The following is a 23517-nucleotide window of genomic DNA, read 5'->3' as shown; positions in this document are numbered from 1 at the left end:
TGTTTTGGAGTGGGCCTCTTTGCATCTATCTTGTTTGGGCCTCACTGTGCTTCCTGGACTTGCATGTCTATTTCCTTCATCAAATTAAGGATGTTTTCTTTCACTTTTTTTTCCAGATAGATTTCTAATTCCTTGCTCTTTCTCTTCTCCTTTTGGTACCCATATGAAGCGAATGTTGGACTTACTGAAATTGTTCCAGAGGCCGCTTATAGTATCCTCATTTTTTTGGATTCTCTTTTCTTTTTGTTGTTCTGATTGGTTGGTTTTTGCTTCCTTATGTTCCATATCATTGATAATCCACTGTGCTGTTGTTCCCTATAAATTGTTCCTTATTTCAGTTAATGTGTCCTTTGTTTCTGACTGGATCTTTTTTATGCTGCTGAGGTCCTCACTAAGTTACTTGAGCACCCTTATAAACAGTGTTTTGAATTCTGCATCTGATAGATTGCTTACCTCCATTCTGTTTATCTCTTTTTCTAGAGTTTTGATCTGCTCTTTCATTTGGGCCATGTATCTTTGTCTCCTTGTTTTGGCAGCCTCCCTGTGTTTGTTTCTCTGTAATAGGTAGAGCTGCTTTAACTCTGTGTCTTGGTTGTGTGGCCTAATGTAGTAGGTGTCCTGTAGGGTCAGTGGCACAGCTTCCCCTATCACCCAAGCTGGGTACTTGAGGTGTATCCTTCATGTGGGCTGAGTACACCCTCCTCTTATAAGTTAGCCTTGGTTGCTGTTTGCACATCAGTGGGAGGGGTTTACTCAGGCCAGTCAGCTGCAAGGATTGGCTGTGACCACTTACCACCAACTTCCACCTTCTGTGGAGGATCAGCTGTGCAGGGGCAGCGTGGTGGTGCTCTGATATGGTCTGTAGCTGTCCACTGGGTGCGCTGGCCCTGGGGTTTGCAAGGTGGTGCAGACCAAGGTCAGCCCCCACCTGTTTTGCCCAGGGCTACCCTGTCTGAGTTATAAAGCAATGTGAGGAGGCTTCTACTTTTGCTGGGTTTGGAGATTCCAGGAGAAGCCAAGCTGTGAACCTAGGTTGGCTGCTGCTAGTGCTGGGCCTGGAGCTCACTCAGGCCAGCTGTGGCTTGTTTGGAAGGATTTAGGAAGTTGTGAAGCATGAGCCGTGACCAGCCACTCATATGGAAAAGCAGCTTGGGAGGGTCCATAGTTGTGTGGGGGCAGCATCTCCGGAGATTTCCAAGGCAAGTTAAACAGTGTTTGCCAGGTTGGTGGAGTCTCAAATATGGCACCAGCTTGCTGGCTCTGCTGGGGGAGGGTTTAGCTCTTGCTGGCTCTGTTCACCTTGGTGCCAGATACTTCAATTTCTCCCTATATACCAGTGGCGCCTTTCAAGCTGCCACCCTGGTGCTGGAACTCAGAGGGAGTGAGTCTGAGTAGGTGAGCCTGTGTGTGGTTCTTTCAGAGGAATTGCTTGGGGTTCCGGCACTTTCTTTCACTGACTCAATCCCTGCTGGGTTTTGCAGTTAGAAGTTGTGGGGACTTAAATTCTTGGCGCTGGAACCCTCAGCTGGGGGGCCTGGGACTCCTTGCTCCCAATATATCCCTTCTGAATTTTTATCCACCACATGTATGTGAGGGACGAGTCCATTCTGCATCTGCACCCCCTCTTACCCATCTGGATGGATGTGGTTTCTTTAATTCTGTAGTTGTCAGACTTCCATTCAACTCAGTTTCTGATTGTTCTGAGTGACGTTTTTTCTATATTTTAGTTGTAATTTCGATGTGGTAGTGTGAAGAGGTGAGCCATGCCTGCCTATGCTGCCATCTTGACCAGAAGTTCTTGTGTACTCTTTTGTACTCAGCTGTGAAGGTGTTGAGGGCATGTGTCTCTAGTGCCTTGTAGGTGGTGCTCAGCACACAGTGGGACATTATTACACGTTTGTAGAATTATGTGAATGATTGAATACTGAGGTCAGCCCCCAAAAGTATCCTTAGTAGGTAAGGAGAATGAAAGTAGCTGAAGACAGAAATTAAAACATCTGCAGTATATGTTGCCAGGCTGCATATGCAGCATGGGTCCAGCTATACTTTATCCTGACAAAAGCCCAGTTTAGTTTTTTTAGACATTGGGAAGGGTTTTTTTGCTGTTGTATTATTTTTAAACATTGTTATTTAACATAGTGTGTGCAACCTGTTTCGGATTGTTATACAGGTTTCCTTGTACACTTATGAACATTTGATTCCATAATAGACCCAAGAAACTCAAGAATCTAAGGGCTCAACCTAGTTTGCTATCGTAATTACTTTTGTCATGCTTATTTAGTATAAACTTTTTTCAGTAAGTTGGATTCACATTCCAACGTAAATTAAGCTGTTAATAGCTTCTCTGGAGGATTACAGTTTGCTAGGAACCTTAAATACTTTCATCACCATTAATGCATCGTGAAATGTCACAGGTTCTGATCGTAAGCACAAAACTGCAAATGTTCGTCAATTGGTCTATCTTAAACCTCTCATTAGTTTAGAAATTAAAGAACTATTCACTAACCTAAGTCAATGATAAAGTCTAACTCAATTTATAGCTCTAAATCTGGTCGTCAGCAGTTCTATACTTAGTAAAGTTCTAAATAACAAAGCCACCCACTCAATAGTTATGCTAAGTCCAACATTTACAGTTTTTCATTTCTTGGAGCTTTTAATACAATATGTTCTTTCTCATATGCTCCTACTCTTCGTAACTCCCTCCTCTTTGGATATTACATTTCCTTTTTGATTCACAGACCTCATTTAGTAAGTGACAAAGAGTTTTCCAAGCAAATTTGGATGTAGCAGAATGATGTAGTGAAAAAAGGCTTTGATGCAGGAATCAGCAGTCATGGGTTTTGGTTTCAGCCCTGTGACTAATTAGCCATACAGATTAGACAAATCACTTCCCTTATCTCAGTCTTTCCATCTGTAAACCTGTGAAGTGTGGGTGTTGGAGTCGGTGGTCACAAACTTTATTTTTAATATGCTGGAAACCTTTATACAAATACGATCTTCCTCCCCGTGCGCAGTACACAAAACAGCATAGTGGCCGCTCTGAGACATATACCGTTAAGGTATACGTGATCTCTAAGTCTCCTCAGAACGCAGGCGACAGCTGGTGGGCCAGATCTGTGAGGGGTCTTTTTTACCTTTAACAGTCTCTGATTTTATTTACCCTCATACACATTACAATTGTGGCACATTTTTGCCAGTGCCATTGACCCAAACAGTAATAGTCTCAGCTCTCTCCACCTGCCCCCTCTCTCTGGCTTCTCCATAGCATACTAATGTGGCCATTTGTAAGAAAATTTGAGAATACTTTATTGTAATTTTCAGCTTCTATCATGATTCTTTCTTCCATTTTTGGAATATGCCATAAATGCTTATTTTTAAATCATAATCTCTAAGATCCTTGTACTGTCTTCGCCCAGTGGAAACATCACAGTTCATCTGTGTTCTCCTCCTGTTTAATCACAGGATGGGTATCTCAGTCCACTGCTTTTCAGGCTTCATTTCATCTTTGGATCCATTTTCTATTCCTTACATGCTAGTTCTGTAACTAAGTGCTTCTCAAACTTTAATGTACATACAAATCACATTAAGTATCCCGCAGGTGAAGCTGCCACTGGTCTGAGTAGCAAGGCTCCATTCATTCAGGCTTCAGCTGCATGCTGTTCACAAACGTTATGCCATTCTTGCAGTTCTGACCTGGTATTGGTCCTCTGTCTCTATGCATGTTGAACTGGATAGTCTGAAATATGTAAGAAGTAGAACATTCTCCACTGGGAAACATCCAGATCTTGTTTTTTAACATCATGAGGCTGAGAAAGCCAGACCCTCTTTCTCCGCCTTTTGCCACTTTTAGAAGTTTTGTATTTTGGTCTTGGGATATCTGTTACTTCCCTGCTTGCTCTATCTCCTCTCTTGTAAAAGCCTAGTGCCAGGAAAGAGTCCGATAAATTCATTCTCAATACACAGCTGATGAATTTTTCAGCCTTTCCTTTAGGGCTTTTGGCAGTTAATCATGTACTGTCGTACAAGGTCTCTTACTGAAGAGAAGAAAATAACTCCCTCATGTTCAGTGTTTACATCTGCCTTTTTGAGTAGGAGACTGATTTTTGCCATTTTTTTCTTCACATGTCTATCAAAGTGTCTTGCCCATGGCAGGTAAATCCTAAATGGGTGTTGACTTAGTGACAGAACATGGCGTGTTACTTGGAAATATATTAGAAGTGGCAAAAAATTGCTCTTGCCTTTCTGTAAGTTAGGGTTTGATCTTCGGGTGTTCGAACATGAGTTTTCCTTTTATTTTGAACCTGAGGGATAATGGCTTGTTCTGCCCAAATTTACACTGATTGATTTATATTGGAAAGTCAGGCTACTAATTACTTAGACCTCTGTTGTTTCTATTAGGGAAGTCTGCTTATGGAAGCACTTCTTGGTCAGCAGTCCACTGGCGAGCCTACGTAGCCATTCTTTAATACAGTATTGTTCATCAGATATTTATTGGGTGGCTTTTTAAAATCCTCACCCCAGGATATGTTTATTGATTTTAGAGAGAGTGGAAGAAGAGGGAGAGGGAGGGAGGGAAGGGGTAGGGGGAGAGAGAGAGAGAAATATCAATCACTTGCCTCCCATATACCCCCCTACTGGGAAGCGAACCTACAACCTAGGTATGTGCCCTGACTGGGGATCAAGCCCACAACCTTTTGGTGTATAGCATGATACTCCAACCAACTGAGCCACCTGGCCAGGTGATGGGTGCCTATTTTTGTGGTAGGCATCATACTGGGCACTGGGAATACAAAAATGAACACAGGCGTTGCTCTTAAGGAACTTGTCAATCAGATAAATAAGAGTATATATGTGAATAACTTTAAACCACAAAAGAAACAGTGATGCGTCACCATATAAAGGGTGCAGCTAAAGACCTATAGAATTTCAGAGGAGAAACCATTACATCAGAGTGCCAGATCAAGGATGTCTTGTGAGAGAACATGGAGTCTTATTGGGACCTTAAAGAAGGTGGAATTGGGAGTTGTGGCGGTAGGGGAGCCGGGGCTGGAAGAAGGCATTCAGGACTGAGAGGCAGGGTATGCACGATGAAGCTGCAGGAGGGAGTGTGGGCACCTGCTGCAGTTTGGGTGGGTGTGTCAACCAGGGGAGGAAGTGGGGTTGGAAGGAGGCCTCAGAGAGGCTTGAGTACCAGGCCACTGTAGACAGTGGAGGGCTTTTGGAGCTGGGAGAAAGATGCAGTATTCACTGTGCTTCATAGAGACAATTTTCTACAGAGGAGCCATCTCTCTAGCCACTTCCAGAGGGATATGGCTCTAAGCCTCTCATTTTTTCCAGTGCTCCTAACTGTCTTGTCTAGTAGGTTCTGCAGATAACATCAAATGTGCAAATCAAAAGTCCCAGATTACCCCAAGGAGAGTGTCTAGTAGGCTCCATTCTCTGTTTTAACACCTGTGGTTAGTGATTGTCTCCAGTTAATGAGGATGTGGTGCCAGGTTGTTGAAATAACTTGGAAGTAACCAATTGCCTTGTTGTCATGGGCATCAGGAAGTTTGAGCCAAGTAACTTGCTGGTGGGTGGGTCGTTGGGTGGGTGTAAAGATGTTACGAGCTTCTAGGGTGCCTTTCCCTTCTCTCTCACAGAGGAAACCTACCTGGGAAGAATCTCTAAACCCCACAATACAAAGCAACCTGCAGAGGAAAGGTCAAGGTGGAGCTTTGAAAGTAGGAAGAGTAGCATGGTGGTGGAAATGGTGTCAGACCAAGAGTCCTGGAAGAGTGAGAGAAGTGAAGCTGACATTTACTGAGCACTTCCTTCATGCCTCTTTCTGTGCTCAGCACTTCACATACACTTGCCAAAGCCGTGCAAGCCTGTTGCTTTCCATAAGGCCCACATTTAGCATATCATATGGAAAAACCAAAAACATGTAAACTCTTTGCAAAAAAAAAATCACTTCTACAGCTAGGAGATACCATTTTTATACAATTTTTAAGTTGCATTACAAACTTGCAAAACATTTCATGTACTCATATGGCATACTGCTGTGGCATTTTCTGCTTTTAGCATTGGCACCTCTACTACCTTTTTGTTCACTGGGTGAGGTTTAGAGGGGGCTCTAGAGCAGAGAGTGCAAGGTGTTCGTTCAAGCCCTGGAGTGGGTTGCTGTGCTGTTTCAGGCTCACAAGGATGAGAAGCAGCAAGTCCAGGGAAATAGCCTAGCTGCAGGCAGATTACTCTAGCAAAGGTTGCTTCTGCCATCTTTACCCTAACAACCTTTTCTAGGTTTTGATTAGGGCCTGACATTGTGTAGTGTGTAACAAATATTCACATAACCCAGGAATGAAAGTCTCCCTTCAGCACAGAATTCTGCAGATTTGAGTTTTCATCTATATTAGTTTAATAATTTACAGGAGAAAATGTTGGTTATAAGTGAAGGAAAACCACTTCAAACCATCTTAAGCATATGGGCAGCTTATCAGCTTTCCAGAGCCAGGAGAAGGTTGACTAGCCAAACCACAGTAGAAGCAAGACGCAGTCGGGCCAGGAACCACGGGGACTAAGGGTGTGAGTGGTGCCAGGACTCCGTGCTCTCGTCTCTGCTTCTCTCAGTGTGTCGGCTTTATTCTCTCATAGCATTGCCTGGCCTCTTCCATGTGTGGGAAGCGTGACTGCTGACAGTTTCTTTTGCCTCTGCACAGGGACTGGCCTTACTAGACTTTTGAGTTCAGAAATCTTGAAGAAAAAAAACACCAGCCTCTCCCTGGACCCAGAGCTATTCGCAGTGGGTAGGAGCGGGTAGCTCAGTCAGGCACTCTAAGGATTAGGCCCTGGTGGTGGGGAATGGAAGAGAAAGGCACTTCCCAGAAGAGAGGGTACAGGCAAGCAGTATTAGTGACCACTGTGTCAGCTCCCACTTTAGAGCTGTAATTTTCTGTCCCTTACAAAGAGCTATGTAAAACATTTATGTAAAAGCTGTAGCTGCCTTTCCTTTCAGTTTTGGGGACATACTGGAGAGGTGGTAAATGCTGTTCATATTTTTTCTGAATGGGCTAACATAAAACTCATGATTGTTTTTATTTGTTTTGTTAGGCTCTTGGATGAAAGTCTGACACAAGGTTTCTATCAGTAGGTGTGCATAAAACCACAATTCAGAGATGTCTGCAGATGTGGTTCAGTATGATTTGTAAAACGATTGCAAAGATGGATGCTTACTTTTAACTAAGCTCAGCTTCTTACTGGACCCATTAAAAACACAATGTTAGGGCAACAGAGAAACCTCACACTCCAGCTTCTTCCCCTAAAAACTCTGGTAAGTTTTTAGAGAAGGTGGTGGAAGCCAGAAACCATCGTTTGCTTCCAGTGAGGACCCTGGCCGTCCTGCCAAGGCCCCCTTTCACATACCTTTAGGGTAATGCTGTGACTGTTCAAAGAAAGTCAGTACTTCTGCGGGCTCTGTCTGATCGGCAAAGAATGGAGGGGACAGTATCTGACCAATGAAACCTTGATCACCATTATTTTAAAAGAGCCAGGATTTTTCCTCCCAAAGTTTATTTGCATAACATGTGTTTCAATTTAACTTTATAAACAGAATCTATAACCAGCATATTAGGGTAAGTACAGCTTCACAAGCAGATTCCTGCATAAACAAGAACGTTTATCACGTGGTCTTTGTTTATGAAAATAATCAGGTATAAATTTTTTAAAAACCCTAACACCATACTGTATCATGACATCTAGCAGTAATGGACTCAAGATGCTACTTCTGGAAAACATGGGTAGGTGACAAAAGCTCTATCCCGGTGTCCTGGACTCACCCCAGCTATTTCAAGAACACTGCAGTTATCCTTTCCTGACCTGACAATCAGCTCTTCTTATTTCACTGAGTATAGTTAGTTAATCATAGAACATGCCTAACCATATATGGTTGGAGGAAGGTTGATTTATGGCTCAGAGCTCCACAGTCCTCACCAGTGTTCTTCGAGGAGCCATCTTCTTTCTTTACTCAGTCGGTATCAAGATGTCAAAGGAATGCATTTTATTCGGCATAGTGGCCCTTATAGCTTTTAGTTTGTATATGCTTAAGAATTTGAATTTCTTGCTTCATAGTTTCTAAAAGTAAACTAAAACACATAAAGCATATACTTCTCAGTTTGTTTTGAATACTTATTATGTGTCTGGTGCAGGTGGGAGAGTCTATTTTGAGTAAAAAGGGAATAAGAAATGGTTTCTTAAGTTGCTCATGGTCTTTTGGAGCATACAGGATTTAGACACTACACGGAGAACACGTAAATGTGTGGTAACTTTTTGCTATCTTTTTGGCATTGTGGGCTTCCAAGTTTTTTATACCTCTCTCTGAGCATTGATACTGAGTCTCTTCTGTGTGCTGGCATAGCGCGCATGATTAAGAGTCCAGGTTCTGAGTCAGTATACCTGGGTTCAAAACTCATCTTCCCATTAATCTCTTTCAGTTGCAGTTTCTTCAACAGTGAATGTATAGAAATAGTACCTACCTTTTAAGGTTGCTATGATGACTGTATGAGATTATGTATTTAAGCACTAGGCAAAGTGACTGTTAAGGAAATGCTGTTATCGTGTCAACTGTTATCACACATAACAGGAAGTAAAAGATCTCTACCCTGCCCTCAAGAAATCCACAGTCTATTTGCAATATAAAATATATGAGGTCTGTCCAGACGGTACACAACCCTGCAATATGAAAAACAGAGACATTTACTGAAGGAGTTACAAGATACAAGAAACCTTGTACATAGGACAGTGATGCCTCAGTACCCTTCAAACATAGCAGCTTGGGACCTAACACATTTCTCTCATTCCCCATCAGCTCCCTATAGTATTTTCCTGAATCTCATTCCCAGTCTGAAATTTCTTTGCTTTCAAAGGTGATTTTAGTTTCAGGAAAAGCCAGAAGTCACAGAGCACCAAGACTGGGCTGTAGGGGGCTGAGTCACCTTGGTGGTTTGATGTTTCGCCAAAAAACTGCACAAAATATGATGCATGAGCAGGCATGTTGTTGTGATGAAGCTGCCAATCACCAGTTGCCCAAGCTGCGGCCTTCTGAATCATCTGAATAGTGGAGGAATGTTCAGGTTTAACAATATTTGATGCACAGTACACATGCTCATTCAACGGTGTCTACCACTGCCACTGACTAGTACAGTAAAGTCATCATGGTTCACACATGCACATTCCAGTGCACTCTCTTTGGCTGCCAGGTTACATCATTGCTGTGCAAACCATTCTTATTATATTAACAGTGGCTGGACTTTTTCTGGACAGACCTCATATATTGTGTATGCAACTTGGGGAATTCATGAAGCAACGTGGTGAAAACTACCAAGGGCAGACATGGATTTCATAGGAATCTTAATAGAACAAGTGAATTTGCAATAAAGAAATTAAAACCACAGCCAATTAAGAAAAGGAGAGAGTGAGCTTCTTGGTAAGGGGAATGGAAAGTATAAATGGATTTATTCAAGATCTAGTAAAATACACGGGAAGTGACCCAATTTGTCTGGACAAGGCAAGGAGAATCTTTTTACTCCCATTCCCATTTGGGTGAACCAAATCAGAAGTAACCTTCTTAAATGGTATCTTCATATGAGATACCAAAATATCATATGGATTTTTAGCAAGAACTCAATTTGTGGTAGAGATAGGCTGTTCCTAGGCCCTCAGGAACCTGCCCAGTGCTGCAACCACCTGCTGTGTGGACAAGAGGAGGCTGGGGGTTGGGCGCCACAGCATCAGGCAAAAGAGCCAGACAGGGACCCATTTATTGCTTTGCCTCAGCTGTTTGGCTCAACTTCTTCACTGTTGCATTTGCTTTACTTTCTGACTGTGCTGCTTTCCCTAGCACTTGTAAGTTTTCCAGCCCTTTGATGAAGAGGAAATGACCTGATTTCCAGAGTAACTGGTGTTATTGGGCAGATACTCCTTAACAGTGAAACCAAGATCTTATTTTACATGCATCATTTTCCTTTTTCTTCATTATCTCTTCTGCTTATATTTAATTTCATTCCCAGAATATTTATTGACATGTCTTTTAAAATTTTTATAGTTATTTATTGATTTCTTTTGAGAGAGAGAAATGTCGATTTTGTTTTTCCATTTTCCACTTATTTATGCATTCATTGGTTAACTCTTGGATGTGCCCTGATTGGGAATTGAACCCACATGTTGGTGTATTGGGCGATGCTTTAACCAACCGAGCTACCCAGCCAGGGCTTTCACTGACATGTCTTAATGGCAGTGGAATTCAAACTCATATTCTGCTTGTGTTGATATATAACACAGTGAGTCAAGGGTTTTTTTTTCTTAAAATATTAAATCCCCTGCCTTTAGTAGTGAGAGGCTGCTGCTGAGACACCATAAGGCTGTCTTGGACCACCCTCTTTAGACTTCCATTCCTTCCTCATTCCTCATCCCCTTTCCTTGCCTTATTTTTTTTTCTCCATAACATTTGTAACATACTGTATATACTTTACTTACTTTGTTAAATGCATGAATGAGGTAGCCCCCTGAGAGTCTTGTTCTCTAGAAAGAATCTTGACTTTGAAAAATGTAAGTTTATGTAATTTTATGATAAATCTATATTATCAAAATCCTAGGACTGCATAAGTACAAACCACACTGAGCACAATTTTTAAAAATGCTGTTTTGGAGATTATAATTCGCCTACAGCTTTTGAAAAACTCAGAGCCTTTATATAATGAGGTGCTTGCCAGACTAGTTTTTTGTCACCCCAGGAGTCATGATTAATCCTGGATCTCATTTAATGCCATTTCAAATGTAACTCAAAATGGTTCTTTCTTGATTTTTGACATATTGTGTAATAGCTTCTTTATAATTTTTATGCCTATAAACTGGTTTTGCTGGTAATGGTTATAGCTTTGTTGTAGGTCTTTTTGAATTGAGAAATACAGTGGCCTTTTTATAGTCTTCCTATGTGACTTGTGGTTTGTAATATTTATTGTTTAGCTAATGCCTATCAGCAATTGGTTAATTGGTAGTTTGTACCTATATTGACAACTCAACATACAGGGGCTTGTTTAATGGCTGTTGTCTTCACTTGGAAAATTAACATATCAGAGGGGTACAGCATAATGAATAACTGTACTTGTGTTTACTTTCATTTCCAAAGCTAGTCATTGGAGGGTTTTCTACACTCTTTTGACATTTAAAAGAGCTCCATTTGAGAATAGTTATATAAATAAACCATTATGACCTAAGCAAAATAGTAAATCTTATTAGTACGTATGTCCTTTGCTTTTATGTGGTTCAGATTTGAAGTTGCTCTAATAAAACCTTAGTTACATATTGAAGGAACTAGAGAGATAAATATTGGGAATTTCTCTAACTGAAAGACTTTACTTAATTCCCATCATTTACTCAGTTCTTATAGTCACTCCTGCATTAATTCATTTTATTTCAGTTTGCCATGTATGTACAACGTCCTAAGTGCTGGGGATGCAAAAAGGAGTAGTAGAAGCTCCCAGCCTGCAAGGAACTTACGGTCTAGTCGTCATTCACTATAGGCCATAGGAACTCCTTTCTGATATAGTCACATGCTGAGCCAAATCCACTGTTAAATCTTAGCAATGAATAATGGCCATTATTGCCTCACTGTGTGTATGTCAGTGCCTGACACACTTCTGTAAAGGTGGCAGACAGTACACTTTTTTATCTTCAGCAGATCCACCACCTTTTCCTCCATCTTAGCCCACTGCAGTTCCAAATGGTGCAGGGAGAAAGCCCTGAAAATGTACAATTGTACATTTTTAAATGTCCCCTACTACACTGTAACCACCTCCTGTTTTCCAAATGCTGCCATTAGTGGTTACAATAATCATCTGTAATGTTAGCTTCTAAGAACCATGGTACAAGAGCTTCTTTTATGATTTCCCAGATGGGAAGGAACACATGTACACACCGGGTAGAGTTGCAGAAACTGGAAACAGCACTGTGTGGGTTTGTATTTTTGGAACTCTTGGGGCTTATTTAAGCCCTCCAGGTCAAACTTCGGGATCCATTAGGAATCAAATGCCAGTTCGGGGTAAACTCATGTGCCACTCCAAGGGGAGTAAGTCATACTGTAGTAGTTTTGAAAAGGAACTCCTGGAAACAACCATTTTTGTAATGACTAATGTTTCATGTATACTTTTTGTAAGGTGTCATGATAAATGCTGATTTTAGAGACCAGGATCACTCCATTTGTTTGGAGGACTGTCCCTAAGCATTTCTGTCTTTTATTTGAATAATAGTGAAGTGAGAAGTTAAAAAGTAGAAAAGAGATATGCATATGAAAAAAGGTTTCAGTGGCCCCTAGTTATTGCATTTTTTTTTTAAAACAGGGTTTTGTGACTTGTAGTCAAAGTCTCAACCTTTAACAAGGAAACTCAGCCATTGGGGGAAGGTATCTGAAAATCAATGTTAGTTCTTTTTTTATTGTCTTTCTTAATGCGACCAATCGAACTTCAAAGGGGACTATTTGTAAACTTAGATTATAAAATGAATTTGCCCCTTTAAATGTAAATTTTTTCAAACTGAACTTTAACCCTAGTCTTAGATATTTTATGACTTCTCATATAATTATGTAGTTTCTATTTGTTGTGGCCATATTTTTAAAAGTATCTATCCTCACTTTACAGGAAAGAATATTCAAGGATGAATACTGTATCATAGGTAAACGCAGACTCTCGATCTTGGCTCTCCTTTTAAAACCAGTAGTTCAGGGAACTTAGAGTATTATTGGTGGGGAAGAGGAGCAAGGAGTCAGTACTGAGTTTCTAGACGTCTTTGGTGGCAGCAGCCTGTGTAAAGCAGGTTCCTGAACATAACTAGGTATGGAGAGTAAAGGTTAGGAATGAACATTAATGTGTTCACTAATTTATTCATTTGGCAAACACTGAGTCATTTCCATGGTTCAGGTACGACTGTGCAAAGGGCTTTCTTTTACAAACTTCCTGTATCATACCACCTAAAAATGTATTTCAGAGCTGTTCCAATGTCCATGTAAAAATAAAATTATAACAGTGTTAGATGGAAAACTAGGGAAATAGTTACATAACCTTGGTTATTTTGACCAGATTTAATATATAGAGAAATCTAAATTTTCTCTGTATTAGAAAATTCCCAAAACAAAGTAAAACTTCAAAGCCAGACTGAGAGAAAATAGATACAACATGTGAATAGACAAGCATTAATAAACCTAGTAAATGGCAGTAACAAAAAGTCTAAGAACCTGAAAGCGAAATGGGCAGTGGATTGGATCAGAAAATTTACAGAAGTGCAAGTGATCAGCAAACCAGGTGGAAAGCTGCTCAGCTTTATCTGTTGAATCTAAATCCAGACACCATTTTCCATCTGTCAGATTGCCAACATTAATGGAAAGGAATGACAACAGCACTATTACTTAGTTGTTCAGGATGAGTAGAAACAGGCTTTTTGTACTGATGAAAATTTATGGGTCCCAATGTGAGTTGCTATAAATTTTTAGAAAAATTATCTATTAAACTCTATTGAAAGGTAAAATGTTCAGAACCTTTGACCCAACAAGCTCAGCTCTCATTTATTAAGAAAAGTAAGCCCCACTAGTAAAGGTTACGTACTGTGTATGGATAATTATCGTAGCACAGTCAAGTGGCTAAGAGCCACAACCAACCTGAATGTTCGTGGCTAGGAGCATGCCATGGAGCATTGTGTAGCTATTTAGAAAGCAATCCGTAGAGTGATGTATATAATATGATTCTGTTAGGGAAAACAAAACAGAAAGAAAGGTAAAAGAGTTATTTGTATGCAAATGTATGTATGTGTGTATGTTTTTATGAGCATAGAAAAGCTGCTTGGCCTGGCTGGTGTGGCTCAGTGGATTGAGTGCTGGCCTGCGAGCCAAAGGGTCACTGGTTCTAGTCCCAGTCAGGGCACATGCCTGAGTTGCAGGCCAGGTCCCCAGTTTGGGTTATGCGAGAGGCAACCACACATTGATGTTTCTCTCCCTCTTTTTCTCCCTCCTTTCCCCTCTCTCCAAAAATAAATAAAATCTTAAAAAGAAAAAGAAGAAGCTGTTTGAGGCTACATTGAGTTAATATTAGTTACCTTAAAAAGTGAGGGTGGAAGGACTTTTCCTTTATAAACTTCTCTTTGATTTGACTTGTTACAAGCCTAAATTTTATAGTGTAAAACCAAAAAACAATTGAGAAGTTAAGAAACAAAGAATGAAAAGGAGGAGGAAGTGGCCAAATTGACAGAAGACCCAGGAGAGTGTAATTTAGAAACCAGAAAAGAGGATTCCAGAGGAGAGAGAGCACCTGTGTCAAATACTGTTCGAGAGCAAGCAAAGTAAGGAGAGAGAAGCATTTGCTGTGTTGAGTGGATAACTCTGTGGGAGCCGCCTTGGTGGCTTCTGTACCCAGCTAGGGGATCTGTGGGAGGGGAGGGAAGTCTGTGAAGGGGAGGAGAGAAATGAGAGAGAATCCTGGGGGTTGTGTAGAGAAAAGCATGACTTTATTTTTATTTTTTAAGATGGAAGAGACTTCTGCTGCTTGCCCCTTTGTAAACATGTCACTCTTGTACATCTTATAATCGCTATAAGGCAGAACAAGGGCACTGATGATGTTAATGCTGAGCAGGATGAGCATGATGGCAGCTGCCCAGGATGGCAGGAAGGAAGGGATGAAGTTCATTTAGACAGAAAGAAGGTCATCATACTGGAGGTTCTCAATGTTCACAGGCAGTGATCCTTAGTTTCTAGGTCAGGACCCTTGTAGGATGGCTGCTCAGCCCTCTGGGGGGGGCCTATGAACTAATCCAGAAATACAGGTCAGTTCTTACTAGTCCCTGTGGGTGCAAGATGTATAATTCTATTAAAATTTTTTAAAAAAATTATATTTCACTTGGAGACACTACCCACCAACAATAAATTATTAAGGGTTACTAAAATTTGGTACTCACAAATTAAGAGCACATGCTACTAGAATTTATTCTAAGTCAGTATTCTATTCAGAATTCTGGCCAACACTCAGTGCTTGGCAATAGTTGTAAAGTATACACACAGTTGTCGGTCCCACAATTTTTACTCAGTGTATCAGCAGTGTTGGCTTGAATTGGTTATGGCATTCGATTATTGCTGTTCTTGATTTTTAATTACAAATTACAATTTAACTTTATCATTACGAGTTTAATTTATTGTTGGTTGTTTAGGTAACCACTCAGTGTCTCTTTCTCTTTTTTTTAAAGATTATAGTACTTGTCTAATGTTTATTTTAACTTTTTAAAGATTTTATTTATTTATTTTTAGAGAGAGGGGAAAGGAGGGAGAAAGAGGGGGAGAGAAACATCTGTGTAGGAGAGAAACATTGATCGGTTGCCTTGCGCACACCCCAAACTTGGGACCTGGTTTGCAATCCAGGCATGTGCTCTGACCAGGAATCAAACCAGCAACCTTTTGGTCCATAGGCCTGCACTCAATCCATTGAGCCATACCAGCCAGGGCTCAGTGTTTCTTACTACATATTTGGATCAACAATATTTTTGTCTTACAATATTCTTACAACTTGACTTTAGGATATGCATGTCTTATGGTTCTTATATGAGTCATCCATGATCATTTTGCTAAAGTACATGTGTATATAACCCCCTGCCATTTGCTTGTATGGTGGCTCACTTCAAGGTGTCTTCGAAGCAAACTATCTTTGGTATGTTTCTTGGAAATTTTTGCTATTTAAAATAACCTACAACATACTATCAACAAAGGTATAATAAAATTGCTGGATATTTTAAGATTTTTTGGTTGTCTTATTATAGAAATCATGTTTATAATTCATATTCTTTTTATAAAAAGTAAATTGGAAGCCATTTATAAGTATATAAATTATAAGCCACTATATATATATATATATATATATATATATATGCACTTCCAGCAGCATGTTTACTGTCATTTGTTAGTGATGTTTTGTCTAATTCTTTGTTATCACCAGATTCACTTTTCCCCCCTTGGGGTGTGGAAACAAGTAGGTAGGTGAGGGTCTTTTCCTCACCATGGTGGTGAGGAAAACTTTGGTCCAAAGTTTGGAAGCCATCACTCTACGGGAGTGACTAGGTATGTGGCAAAGGATGTACAGAGCTGTCAAGTTCAAATACAGGTAACTCAGACCTCCTAGCCTAAATAACAGTGGACTGTGAGCTCGTCACCCAAAAGATGTTACGAGAGCAGCTACTGNTGTTTTGTCTAATTCTTTGTTATCATCAGATTCACTTTTCCCCCCTTGGGGTGTGGGAACAAGTAGGTAGGTGAGGGTCTTTTCCTCACCATGGTGGTGAGGAAAACTTTGGTCCAAAGTTTGGAAGCCATCACTCTACGGGAGTGACTAGGTATGTGGCAAAGGATGTACAGAGCTGTCAAGTTCAAATACAGGTAACTCAGACCTCCTAGCCTAAATAACAGTGGACTGTGAGCTCGTCACCCAAAAGATGTTACGAGAGCAGCTACTGATGACATTGTGTTTTTCACTTCCTGTTTAAGGATGTAAACGAAGACCCTGGAGAAGATGTGGCCCTCCTTTCTGTCAGTTTTGAGGATACCGAAGCCACTCAGGTGTATCCCAAGCTGTACTTGTCACCCCGAATTGAACAGTGAGTATCAGTGTCATTAGTCTTCTGTAGCTCAGTGCTTCTCCTTGTTGACCAAGCCTGCCTTGGTAATTCTTTTTGCCACTCTGGAAGTCTTAAAATGATTTTCTTAATTGACTTTTGTTTTCTTAAAAATGAATTAGGAGTTTAGATTACAGAGTAAATGCAATTAGTATTTGCCACTGCAATCTTTGGATGAGTCTTGGTTGTATAATTTGTGATGTGAATACTGTACCTTTGCAGAGAGAGATGAGTAGGCAGACTGAATCTGAAATTGTGACTCCTTCCAAATATTTCTTGGGTACGATGGTTACAGCTTAAGGAGGACTGCTGAACAACAACCTACCCAATTTCTTAATATATTTGTAATGAGTATAGCTATTTAAAAAATATAACTAGTCTTCTGAAAATATTAAGCAAATACTTATTCAGAAGTTAGTGCAGGTTTATTAAAAGGCCACAGCTTAAAAAGATGACATGTTTGAATTATTTTTCTGTGTCTAAATAGCTCTATGTAATCTTACACAGCATTTGGGCTACATGGTACAAGTAGTTTGATGTCACATTTGTGTTAACCAAATCACTTTACTCATTGGTAATGAATTCTACCAGGACTAACCTCACAATGTGCTTATTGTTGGTTAAAATGCTTTAGTAGCTTATTTTACTTCAAAGGAAGCTGAAGTTCATTGAAAATATATTGCAACCAGATTTGCTTGGAACTTTGGACAGATTTTTCAACAGCAGAGAGAGTTTTTACAGACTCTGATTGAAGTGTGTTATTAAAATTCTCTGCATGTCATAGTCCAGGTTGGCTGGTTTTTTTCTGTGAGATGTGGTCACCGTCCAGCATGCGTATACTCAGCCATCTTCACCCCCTGACATGAGTTGCTCTAAGTCGTGAATTGTGGACATACTATCTTGTACACTGAGAGGACATGGCTGTTTATGCTCAAATATGGAAGATTATGAGCACCAATAATCTGTAGTCATGCTCTCTTTTATTTTTGTACCACTGGTGGCACCTAGGACAGGATTTTACAGTAGCGGGTGCTCAATGAGTATTTTAATTTTTAATTTAAAATACTAACACATACTAGGAAGAGATCAAAGAGCACTGGAGGCATTACAGGGAAGTGGTAACAAGTAAGGTTCTGTAACAAGCACATCTAGTTTAAAACCAGGTTCTGCAACACCAGTTGGCAAAATATTTAATGTCTTTGAACTTGTTTTCTCATCCGTAAAATAGGGATAATAGTACCTATTTTATAGCGTTGTTTTGAGGATTATATTAAATACTGTTCATAAAGCAGTAATTAATTGCAGGGCCTGGCTGGCATTATAGCCAGTAGTAGCTGTTCATGTTACTATTAGTGATATAGTTCATAATGGAAGAAAGTGAGTGGTGAACAGGACAAGTGGGACAGGAAAAGAGGACGGGTAAATGAGTGACTAGATGCTAGTCCTAGAGTAACCACTCAGTATGTACATAATGGGTTAAGAAGGTATATTGGTGATGCAAAAAGAGAGATGTTAATGAGACAATCCCAGGAGGTAGGGGATAAGAAATATCATTTAAGCTTCAGTGAAGATTTTGCCAGCTCTGAAAAATAATTTTCCCAGGCCCCACACTACTTCCCCCAGAAGTTACTGCATCTAGTTTGCAAATAAGCTTGGTAACAAAATATTCCTCCCTCTAAAAATCTAAGGTGTGATGTGAAAAATTATTAATGCAGGATGTATTTTAAGTTGTTGCCTATTTCTAAAATCCTGCTTTCTACATTTTCCTCCACATTCATTTTCAGTTAAGAACTGGCCACAGTGAAACTTTACAGATCAGTTTCTCATTTTTCCTCCTGTAGCCTGTCCTTCAGCCAGACTCTCTCACTTGAAGTTTTCTTAATTCTCCTGTACTCTTCTTCTGTGCTTTTGCTAAAGCTGTCATGTCCTCATAAAATGCCCTTCTCCAATGCCCTCTTCCTGTTGAAATGGCACACATTTTCTAAGGCCTTACTCAAATGCCATCTCTACCAATCATTTCCTTAAGCACTATTGGCCTAGCCTTTCCCTAAGTTCTTGTAAGACTGAAGTTGTATTACTCTTATTATCTGCTCACCACAGATTTAGTTATGATGTGCATTTTTTTCATCTTTTACTAAATTGCAAGCTACTCAGGGGCAAGGAACAAGTCTATTCAATCCTTTAATAGACTGAATGGCAGTGTTCTAGGTCAGTAAGTAATTCTTACAAGAAAATTTGAAAATGCGGCACTGAAAGCTATTATATTTTTCCTTGTTAGTAAAATTTACTTAGTAGAACTATATTTGTATTAACAACCCCCACCCGAGTAGAAGTTGTACAAATGAGGTTTTAGAGAAAGGTTAAAATGGAAAGTGGCCAAATTGTGTTATAACTTTCTAAGGCCTTACGTATTTGCTAAAGTTATTAATATCTTTGGTTAACTCTTACAGAGATCAGATTAGAACGGAAGTAATACCATTTCAGTAAGGCCAAGTTCATAGGAAAGATATTAAGAACTGTGAGAAGTGGGGTCGGTACTGTCTCTGATACTATAGTAAGCTCTCATTTCTCTTCTGTGTTTCATACTATCCTGTCAACTTTTAGCTCTCCAAGCACTGACTACAGACTCAGACTTGGAGAGTTCTTTCAGGAGTCATGGGGAAAGCATCCCATGTGGACCCGCCCAAAGCCGATGCCAGACACTTGCCCTAGCTGAGGCTTGTACTCTTTTTGGCTTCTGCCGTCGCTCTTTCTAGGAAGTCCTAAGCCCCATGCAGTGGATTTGACAAGCATAGGCCTAAGTGAGGCCAATAGCCTGAGCCCAAAGTAGCCAAATATTGATGAGCAAAGGCTTGCATTCTCACTGTCTGCTCTCCATGAGCATGGAAGGGTATTTTGAGCCTGGGAGATATCCCATTTCAGTATAGCTCCTCTCTGTCTGGCCCAGCTTGACCGTGCAGTGGGCAAAGGTGTTATATTCACACATTGACTAGTCTTAGAAATAGGGAGAAGCTACTTTGAACTCTTGGCCTTCACATGTAGGAAAAGAGATCAATTTGTTATACCCTAAAGGTTTCTAGGGACATGGATACCAAATGTCTCCAAATTAGACATTCCCCACTAACAGGAACACCTGTTGGAGGCATTGGGTAGAAAACTCCCCAATGTATTGTAATTTATGGAGCTCTGAAGTGCGATCCCACTTCAGAAGGCTCTCTGTTTACCCAGGGTCCTGGCACAATTGTCTGGTGTCTCTAGCAGCTGGCATGCATGGCTGCTCACCTTTATGGGTCTTAGATGCATGTCGCTTCCTGGTCTTCCACTGTGCATGTATACGGCTTGCAAAGTAAATGCTTCTGAGAACCTCCTGTTCTTCTCACACAGGGACATTTATGGAATGTGCATATTTCAGGCCCTATACATTTGTTTTCCAAGGGACCCAGATCAGTCAATGCAATTAGTTTTTTAAAAAGGATGAGATATGCAAATCTAGTGGTCAGTTATGCAAGACTGACATTGGTTGGATGTTAGGGTGGGGGGATCTAGTTTCCAAACCAGCTGTCTGTTTTTCCTGGCAGGAAAGGTGGGATTGTAAAGTTACATCATCAGCACTGGCACTAAGCGTGCCCCACCTTTCCCTCCTCCCCAGACGGTTGGCAGTTCCTGCAGTGACACCAGAGGTCACATGGGCTGCACAGTCCTCTTTCCTGAAATGTGTGGGTCCCTTTCTTGGCATGAGCTGATCTGTGGGAGTGGTTTGAAGAAAACTAGCTCATCACTCCCTGTGCTGTTCCCACTTGGTGCATAAGAAGAGGCCTTCAGCCCCTGAGGCAGACCAGGTGGCTTCTTTCACAAGTACAGAATTTGTTTTTAGAACTTTTTGTTGTTAAGTTGCAGTCCGCCTTAGAAATAAGTACTCAAATCTAACCAGCCCACAGACGCTCACCATTAATGAGGCCTGTGTGCCTGCAAATTTGTACGTTTACCCTGTCAGGCAACAAAACCTGGTAAGTGACCACAACGAGAAAAGGCCCTTTGCTAGGTGCTATAGAGGATAGCAAGATAAGCAAGATGAGGCCTGTGCCCTTACTTTGCGGATAGTATAGTAAGGGAAATAAGAACAAATATGGCAAGTTCCAACTTGTGTTTTAGTGGAGAAGGCACAGTAAGACTTGGCATCAGACTCTGTTCCTCCACTTATTGCCTGGCAGTGTTACTCAAGATGCTTAACCTTTTTGAGCTTCATTTCATCTTCTGTAAAGGAGGATATATCTTAAATTTCAGATCATCTATGCCAAGGGGAGGAGACATATATGTGTTTCATATGCATGTATGTATATGGGAAGGTCTTCGCCGTGGTGTTTGGCACATGGGCGGTACTCAGTACATCTTGAGTTAGATAAATAGCTAGGGGAAGACTTACTGAGTACTATTAGAGGTCAAGGGGGGAGGAGGTCGTATTTCCATTTGATTTGGTGGAGAGGGGACTTAGGAAGGACGTGGGAAGCCTGGCTCTAACAATGTAATGTGGCTTTTCTAGAGATTAAACATGTGCTACTATAATCATAATAAAAATACATTTGTTTAGCACTTTAAAGTGTTCAAACTACTTTTCACTTTACCATCCATCCCATCAGACCCCCATGGTAGTAGTCCTGGCGTGTGTGTCATAATACACCTTCTTCCTCTGTGGCCTGGAATTCTCAGACCCTCCCTGGCCTCCTTTGCTGCTCCGCTTTCTCTTTGAACCCATCGAATTATGCTCAGTAATGTTTTCTGTGATTCCATCCCTAGGATTCTTTTGTGGTCTTACCTCTCTGTGGAGGACCCCCAAATCCCCATTTCTAATCCCATCTTTCCCCTGTTGACAGGTCTGTTTTTCTAGCCACCTGATAGATGGATCTGTCTGTGTGTTCAGTGACACTTCAAATTCAAAGTGTCTGAAACCAAAGTCATCATTTCTCCAAACTAATGTTTCTTTTTCTTAGGTGCCCAGGTGCCACATCTCAAAGGCATTAGCCACCTGTTGTTTTGTATTAGAAATCTGCTCTCCACAATAGCTTTCTTTTTTTTGCCTTGTTTCCTGATGGCCTTTTAACGCTTCTTCCCATTTTAGTTTATCCAGCACAGAACTGTCACCGTCTTCCTGAAATAAGTTCTGGTCATGTGATGTCCTCTCACTCAGCATCATCAGTGCCTCCCTACGACCAACTAACTGAACTGGGTGCACATCTCAGCCTGGTGTTTGGAGTGTTTCTGTTGCAGTCCTAACTGACCTTTCTCCTCCAGCCTGGGTTCTGTTCATACCCTGTTGTTCAACCAGACTGAGGTTTTGGTGATTTCCTGTGAGCTCACTTCGTGTTTTTCTCACTCCCATACCTTTGTTTTGGCTGCTTCTTATACCAGAACACTGAATTTATTTCCCTCTCCCATAGGGGCTGTCAAAGTTCTGTCTGTTCTCTTTGATAATTTCAGTTACCATCTCCTGTATGGAATGACCACTACCACCTGCCTCCCCAACCAGACTAGACTGCACTTTCCCCTCGTATGTTTGTGCCTCTGTTGTCATATCATTTCCCTGGACTATAAACTCCTTAAGGGTGGGCCTCTGTTTCTATCAGCTGAGGGCTGGTGAACCACAGCCTATCTTCTCCCAACCTGGCCCTGCCTGAGCTCAGCCATAGCACCCACTACTTGGTCTCCCCAGTGGGGCAGAAACCTTTGAACCTGCCAGGGTCCTTCGCCTGCAGAGGCAGGGCATCTCCATAGTCCTTTCTTGCTGCTGTGCCTTGTGGCTAGCTGGCAGGCATGTTACCCTATGGGCCCTTGGTCATGTTTTGAGAAATGGAACTTTATTTCACAGGTGTGATTTATCTGCTGAATCCTAGACGTGCTAAACATGATTGTAACCTCATGTTAACCTCTCATCTACTCCTGTTGTGCCCTCTCCAGTCTCCCTCTCCCTCCCTTTACCCCACAGAACATTTGGGTAACCTGGAATCCACAAAGGCAGGGATAAATGGCAACTTGACTGAAGGACCTAGGGCAAGGGTATGGGGAGCTGAGAATTAATGTAGTGCTACTTAGAATTATGGGTGAGATTTAATGAGATTATGGATATTAAGTCCAGAAAAATCAGATATAACAGATTTTTAAAGCATTGAGCAAATTCAGTAGTTCGTGATTGTATTAAAATTTAATACTGAATTCAACATCTGAACAGAATGGAAAGTTTTCATTTTAGGTGCTCAAATGGTTTTAAAGAATAATTAGAAAAATTATGTAAGTTAACACTGATAGAGTTGAAAGAAAAGATAATTCTTGCTTTTTTTTCTAAACCTATATCAGTTGCTTCAAGAAATGAGACCCTAAATCTCCAGGGGTGATTCTAAGAATTTAGAATTTAAGTAATGGAATATCATAGTAAACATGGTTTAATTTAGCATCACTCCTATTTACTTGAGTCACTGAGATAATCTTTTAATAAATACTGTGTCCTGGAGGGTCCCCACTTTGATAAATATACACTTCTGAGTATGCTAAGACAACCAGCTGTCAGGAGAAGACATGTATTTGGTTTTAGTGGAGCGAGCTATCTTAGCCTCTAGGGACTTGAGATGTTCATTTTCCCAGTCTGGGAGCAGGGCCAGAGGGGCTCTTCGTGACTTAGAATGGAATTTTGAAAAGTAAGCTCAGCAAGTTTTCATTAGTGAGTTTGGCGTTTTGTCTTGCATGTGCCTCTCAAAAGATTAAGAGCTCAGTCTGCACTTTGAAAAATTACAAAAAGAGAACCAGAATGGAATTTAGTTGAGGGAGAAAATCAATCAGCCCCCAAATACCATATTT

General features: G+C 40.8%; 1 protein-coding gene across 2 annotated transcripts in view; it reads left to right on the top strand.

Annotated features, from left to right (window-relative positions):
• The window catches only part of BABAM2 (BRISC and BRCA1 A complex member 2), a 350070-nt gene that overhangs the window by 167986 nt on the left and 158567 nt on the right, over positions 1-23517 (top strand). For both annotated transcript variants that reach the window (XM_037066663.1, XM_037066664.1), the window contains one exon: positions 16544-16653. In XM_037066663.1, coding sequence (XP_036922558.1) covers positions 16544-16653 — 110 coding nt within the window. The remainder of the gene's footprint in view (positions 1-16543; positions 16654-23517) is intronic.

Source organism: Sturnira hondurensis, unplaced genomic scaffold (assembly GCF_014824575.4).
Source record: "Sturnira hondurensis isolate 20B ecotype Veracruz unplaced genomic scaffold, ASM1482457v3 Scaffold0016663, whole genome shotgun sequence".
Taxonomy (NCBI): Eukaryota; Metazoa; Chordata; class Mammalia; order Chiroptera; family Phyllostomidae; genus Sturnira; species Sturnira hondurensis.
The sequence above is the reverse complement of the archived record's forward strand: the minus strand, read 5'-3'. Positions and strand labels throughout refer to the sequence as shown.